We start from the raw sequence: 6,679 nt of genomic DNA, 5'->3' as shown, positions 1-6,679 counted from the left end.
CTCTCTCTCTCTCTCTCTCTCTCTCTCTCTCTCTCTCTCTCTCTCTCTCTCTCTCTCTTTGGCACATGAAAGGGAGCATTGCAACTTCAGCATAGTCTGAGTCTGTCTTTCAGAGTGTGGAGATGAAAGGTTGAGTTATAAGACCGTCAGAAAACTGAAAGGTTGTTTGTGCACACGCCTGGAGTACCTCACTGATACCAGGGCCTCCTAATGGAGCAGGACTTTTTGCTGCAACTGGGGAGGACCTCACTGCCAGCTTTAGACTGTAAAAACCTCTCATCCGAGCAGGATAAACAACACTGACTGGCTATCATTTACAGTTATTCATGGTTACTGTTGATTGTTAACTTACTCTCATTTTTATACCAAGAATGTGTTTTATTTTGATTAGGAGATGAAACAGCTGTTGTGCAACGTTTTTCTTTTTTTTTTTATAAAGGGTGTGCAAAGCATTGTTTGCTCACTGTCAGGGTCACCACATTTGTACTGCATTGTTGAGCAGATCCTTGGCGAAGGACAAGGTGTACAATAAATACAACACAACGAGGCCAACAAATCACTTGAACTCAACTAAACACGACAAAGCTGCATTTGCTTTTGAATCTGAATTGAATAGTTTGAGAAAAAAAACATTTTACAACTTTGCAGTAACAATTCTGTAATAAAAATTTTCTTACTTCTAAACTTTGTATATTCTTAAGGAGGCCCTGCCCAAGTTACACAGAAAATATATATTAAAAAATCATGTATACTGTATTACCTGTTCACATGCAAAGCCTTTGGTGAAAAAAAAATAAAATTGAAAATGTTTTCCAAAATAGAGATTGAAGAAATTTTAATTGTTGCCTGTGTGGACTTTTCAGAAATTATTATGTATCAACGTAATTCTTGATTGCCCACTGTAACATTCGTCTTTTTTGTTTCTCTGACTTTGTGTCCTTCTGACCAAAAATAATAATGAAGCTGTTTTTGTCATTTCTTGTTTGTTTGTCTAACCTGATCCTTTCACAAACAGTAAACTGTTTATATTTCATGAGAATTTCCCTTTTCAGCTCTTTTTTGTTGGATAGAAGAGGATACAGCTGTGCTGGGAAAAGAGACTGAGGATTTATCAATTTATCAAAATAAAATTACAGCAGGAAGCTCATTTGTTTAGGTTTGCACCCTCAATCAACTTAAATAATTTCTATAATAAAAAACATAAAAAAACAAAAAATTCTGATAAGTCTGTTTATGTAGTACTTAATAAAAGACAGAAATTTTAGAGTTTGGAAATATTTGGACGTTAACAACAGCTTGGGACAATTATTTTTGAATTATTAAAATGTTTGTGGTTTTGCACTGAGGTACTAAATCAGTCTAACAGTTTAATGTATTTCGTTGATTTCAATATTTATTAAAATTATTCACTGAAAACCACTGATACGAAAACTGTTTCCAACAGTAGATATTGCTGTTGATTTTTGTCAGTAAATTCAGTTAAATGAAATGTCCTCATGTTAAATTTTAACGGGCAAGAACTTTTTGTTTTGAATCATTTTGGGGGTTAAGCAAAAGCAGCACTGTGGGGAAACACCAACAAAATAATACTGCTGAATCATCAGGCCTGTTGCCGTTGTTCACCTCATGTTTTCACACAAATTAGTACACTACTTAACTATTTCCACTGACACAGTAAATTACTATTATTACTTTCAAATTAGTTTTTATATTGAGCTTAGTCCTCAGCAGCAATTTAACAACACGCTGGGTTAGCCCCTCATTATGGTGCAAAGAAAACTCACAGAAAGTTGGAAGAGTTTCATCTTAACTCTTAAGTATCACATTCACCTTAAAATCAATGATAGAACTCACACGTGTAAAATCCCAGGAAAGTGAAAAATGGGTTTATGAGGCCTGTGGGAGGACACAGTGGCTGGTAATTAGGCAAAATAAAAGAAAAAAATATATAGTTTTTTTTTGTAAAAAAAAATATAGCCTCCGCATGCCCCTAAGGAGCTAAAGTGAACCAGACCTGACTGTGAAATTGCATTAGATATGTGTGCTTAATGGAAATAAAAAAATACTTTTTTTTTTCTCATGCCTAATGAAAAATTCTATTTCCCATATCTTCTACTTTATTTATCTATTTATTTTTCCACAACTGTTAATGTCTATCCTTATTGTATTGTAGTTTATCTGTCTGATACTGGTGCTTCTATTGTAGAAGCTAACAGAAAGCGGATGTGCAGAGCTGTGGTTTCAACATCTGTCTGTCTTTGTTTTCCTACAGATGCTTTCCCGCTCAGATTGGGACCACAAGAGAGGCGCCCGAGGATCACAGGTTAGCACTGTCCCCAGGCTTAAAAAAAACTTTTTAAAAGAGGTAGCTGGGATCTTTTTGAAGCGATGTTCCGTGAAGCTGTCGGTATCTGAACTGCAGCAGGCAGCGGTCAGAGCTTCATGGGTGTGAAGTATTAGGCTGATTTACCCCCCACAAAAAAATAATAAAAAAAAAATAAAATAAAAATAAAAAAACCTGTCTTCAAAAATTCCAGAGCAGTTCATGCAAAATGCTGTTTTATGACTCTGGTTTTTTATGTAGAATTTTTATAGCAGCAGCTGTGAGTTGTAGCACATCCAGCTGGATTATCTTTTTTCTTTTTTTGTCATAATAGCAATATGATACTGACTGTGGTTTATAAAATACTGTTTGCATTAATCTTTATAATTTACTGAGATTAGACTTGTTTCATGACAGCAGCTCCTAGTCTTGGCCTTGCTCAGACAAGCTATGGGATCATCAATTTGGTGTTTTTTCACGAAACGTAGGATGTTTTATCAGCTACAACAAGATAAAAATTGTTCATAACTTTTTTTTTTTTCCCAGAACCTCACAAAAGAAACATTATATCCTCTTAAGTAAAAGGAGAGAGGACTGACAGCAGACAGGAATGTACCTGATTTAAGCTCAATGGCTCTTTTACACACTTCAAAAATAACACCCAGAAAACCTTCACTACTCGTTCTACACGAGCTTAGAATGTTGGGAGGTGCCACTCTATAAGTGAGTCCTTGTTGTGGCGTTAATGGAATTAGGGGGTTTGTGGTTTGGCTCTAAGGTGCTTCAAGTCATTAAAAGCCAAGGGGTGTACTGGAAATGCTCAGGGGAAGCAGCTTGTAGAGGGCGGATATGCAGGCCCCATCCTTGAGATAACCTCCCCCCCCCCATATCTTTTGTTGGTAGGGGAATTTGTGGATGTGCCTGTGCTTGGAAATTGATGTATTGAGCTGCCACTGATCCACAGGGCAGGACTCCAGAGTACACAAAGAATAAACAATGCCCTTGGCACTGGCATGGCCACATAAGAGTATGAATGTATCTTGTCCAGCATGTTTTCCTATCAGGAGGACATCCTTCAGGAACAAATGAACGCTGTGTCTGTGCTGACGGTGGGCAGTTTCTTCGGGGAGCAATACATGCAGCAGAGGTTTTTTATTTATTTATTTTTTTGTTTTGTTCTGTATAAACAATGGCCAAAACTGTGCACCAATAAACTTGAAAACAAGAGTTTAATTGTGTCTAGTAATGTTCCATATCACTGATTTCCTTTCCACAACTGATAAAGACTAAAACTGAGGCTGATATCAGTGATACTTATCCAACACTTTGTGAAAATACACCTTATGTGTCTGGTAAATAAATTAAAAAGCATTGTATTTCAATTACTGTATTTATTCATGTATAATACAATCTCAAGTGTAATACAATCATAATTTTTTGAGATTAAAAAGCATAACAAATCTAATCATAAATAACTTGTGTATAATACTACCCCTCTACTTTATGGATGATTTTTAGGGTTGAATTTCTAGTATTATACATGAATAAATAGAGTAACTGGTTCATAAAGAGTACAAGTCATCAGAGTAATTTATTTAGTTATTTTAACCCCAGATGTATATTGATGAAGTGTCCTCATTTGCAATAAAGCCAAGCTAATACAACAGACAAAACCAAACAGAAGACACACTTATACAAAATATGTAAAAATAAAACAATAAAACATGAATTAAAAATAATAAAACAATTAAAAATAAACTATTGTTTGGTTATCAAGAACTAAATTGAAAATTTGCATCTATACATTTCATGAACATATTAACATGAAAATAGAGCACATGCATCTACAGTCTAAGTGACGGACTGAGCTTATGCCGCTGTGCTAACGCATTACCCATGGCCAGTTGAAAAAAAAGTAGTTCCCACCACTCCCACTTCAGCATGTCTTCACAACAATGCTTCGGGGGAGGGGTACTCTGTGCAGTGGGAGCTCTGCTGCAGACTGAGCTCCAGGGAGGAGCTTTGTACAAATAGGTGGTGCTTTGTACCAGCAAGCATTTAGGCAGCTCCACAAGCCTACCACAGGAGATTCAAGGTTTTCTCAAACATTTATGAATGAGTCAAAGCAACACATTGGATATGTCATTTAGATTCATTGTCAATTCAGTCTTTTTTTTTCTATCTGAATATAAGCTTTGCATTCATCAGTGGAATCCTGTAATTGCCCAGACACTAACAAAATGTGTAAGAAGTCCAAGCTTTTGTTGGCATCTCTCTCCATCTTGTGGCAGTTTTCCTCCCACTCTGCTGTCTTGGACCATGCCGTTGGTCAGAAAAGAAACTGGCTATACTTTTTTATGCCCCTGCACTTCATATAGTCCACAAATCACGAAGAAAGAAAAAAAGACCAGAGCACTTGATTGATCTCCTCTGTGTTATATTCGCCAACATGCACACATTAGTGAACTCATTTTCCAAACCACATCTTTTTTTTCTCCTCTGCCTTCTAAAGCTCGTGGTGGATGTTTCAGCTTAGGAACTGACAGGAAGGTTATGTATGGAAAGAGCCATTCGAATATTTGTATTCAACTTGAATACTTGTGGGTTTTGGAATGTGCCCAGAGAGATTACTGGTGAAAAGGATGTTTGTCGGCCCGGATTTTGTGACGGTTGTTCTAAATCAGTGAAAGACTGGAAAAGTGTGAGGCAGACATGGATGACACTGGTATCCAGTTGTGTTCTGTGACGGGTGCTTGTAAAGGGATTGCTTGATTTCCTCTATGTAAAGGTTTGTGCATGCTTTGTTGCACTTGACTGGCAACAGCACACTGTCCAGTTCGTGTTGAGTCCAGCTGCCTTTAATTCAGCCACTTAGGATAGACAAATAAGCTTGCACATTCACTGTGATTTTTTTCTTCAAATTGAACAACTCGGTTTCATTTCAAGCACTTCTCATTTTGCAGGATTTGAAACAACTATGACTGGTACTTTCCCTGGCTTGGATAACAATTTTTGTTGGAGTCAAACATGCTGAAATATGTGAAGAAAAACAAATTCAATTTAAACATTTGCATTGTAGGGGTCAGTTTCTTCAACCATTTCCAGTAAATCTTTACAAAGCAATTAGCTTTTTTGTTTTGATATTCTACAACATTCATAAACACCAGCTTTGGTTTGAGAAAAGAGAACAATTACCGGTATACTCGAGAACATGGCTCAATGCTTTAGGTTCTGGAAGGGTTCACGGTTGTGGTGAGGTTTGGTGATGAGCTTGGAAGTTACTCTGTTTAGTCTTGGCTTCAGTGGCTAAAGCAGTGTCTTAGTAAAGTTTTGTGCTGTCCCACTTGCTGTGACTCATACTGCATCAGTCCACCAAACTTCTCTTTGGTTAATTCAACTGGACACATATAATCATACTAAACTGTCGTGCTAAATATCCAGCTGCTGAAACAGAAGACCACATGATAACTCTTTTAGGGATGCTGAGAATATTTGTTGAGGACAGAGACATTTTTAAATAATTTCCACGTATCTTTTCCAGCACATTCCAAGGATTTTAGAGGTTGGATGGTACTAAAGACTAGATAAGTGCTTTGGTCAAACAGTGCAAAACATTTTCTCAGATCATCTCTTTTTGAGCATCTTTCTTCATTTCTTGATTCTGCTGCGAGTTAGCCTCTGCAGAGACTGCTCCTCCAGTCCTGTTTGTGGTGTTCATGGACAGGATCTCAACACAGTCATAGAGAGGAGAATGTCTGGTTTGGGAACCTCAAGGTCTTTCATTTCTGCTTTTTGTTGATGATGTGGTTCTATTAGTGGATCAAGCCGTTACTTTCATCGTGTCTAGAGAGGTTCGCAGCTGTGAATGTGAAGAAATTGAGATGAAAGTTATCTTCTACAAATGTGATGCCAGGGAGTGAAAGATGGAACAAATGATTAGGCCTTAATCCATTTATAGAGGTGTTGCTCTGATTTGTTGAGATAAAGAAGGAGACAACAGATAAAGCTCTTGATTTATTGGTCCTTCTATGTTCCAACACTCGCCTATGGACATTTCATCAGTGTGTAAGGGGCGGGGTACACCGTGGACAGGTCGCCAGTCCATCACAGGGCCACATAGAGACAAATAAGACAACCATTCACACTCTCACTCATACCTAGGGACAATTTAGAAACATTTTGGTCTAACATTCAGGATTTTGGTCTGTGGGAGGAAACCACAGTATCCAGAGAAAACCCACGCATGAATGGAGCGAACATTCAAACTCTCTTTTTCATGACCTGATCATGAGGACAAAAAATCTCTCTCTCTCTCTCTCTCTCTCTCTCTCTCTCTCTCTCTCTCTCTCTCTCTCT

The 6,679-nt window shown here is 37.5% G+C and overlaps 1 protein-coding gene across 3 annotated transcripts in view; it reads left to right on the top strand.

Annotated features, from left to right (window-relative positions):
• The window catches only part of LOC106523660 (cGMP-inhibited 3',5'-cyclic phosphodiesterase A), a 110,688-nt gene that overhangs the window by 65,773 nt on the left and 38,236 nt on the right, over window positions 1–6,679 (top strand). For all 3 annotated transcript variants that reach the window (XM_014017168.1, XM_014017167.1, XM_014017169.1), the window contains exon 2: window positions 2,273–2,323. In XM_014017168.1, coding sequence (XP_013872622.1) covers window positions 2,273–2,323 — 51 coding nt within the window. The remainder of the gene's footprint in view (window positions 1–2,272; window positions 2,324–6,679) is intronic.

The sequence above is a fragment of the Austrofundulus limnaeus genome, unplaced genomic scaffold (assembly GCF_001266775.1).
Source record: "Austrofundulus limnaeus strain Quisiro unplaced genomic scaffold, Austrofundulus_limnaeus-1.0 Scaffold162, whole genome shotgun sequence".
In the NCBI taxonomy this organism is placed as follows: domain Eukaryota; kingdom Metazoa; phylum Chordata; class Actinopteri; order Cyprinodontiformes; family Rivulidae; genus Austrofundulus; species Austrofundulus limnaeus.
Note: the sequence above shows the minus strand (reverse complement) of the source record. Positions and strands in the feature narration are given on the sequence as shown.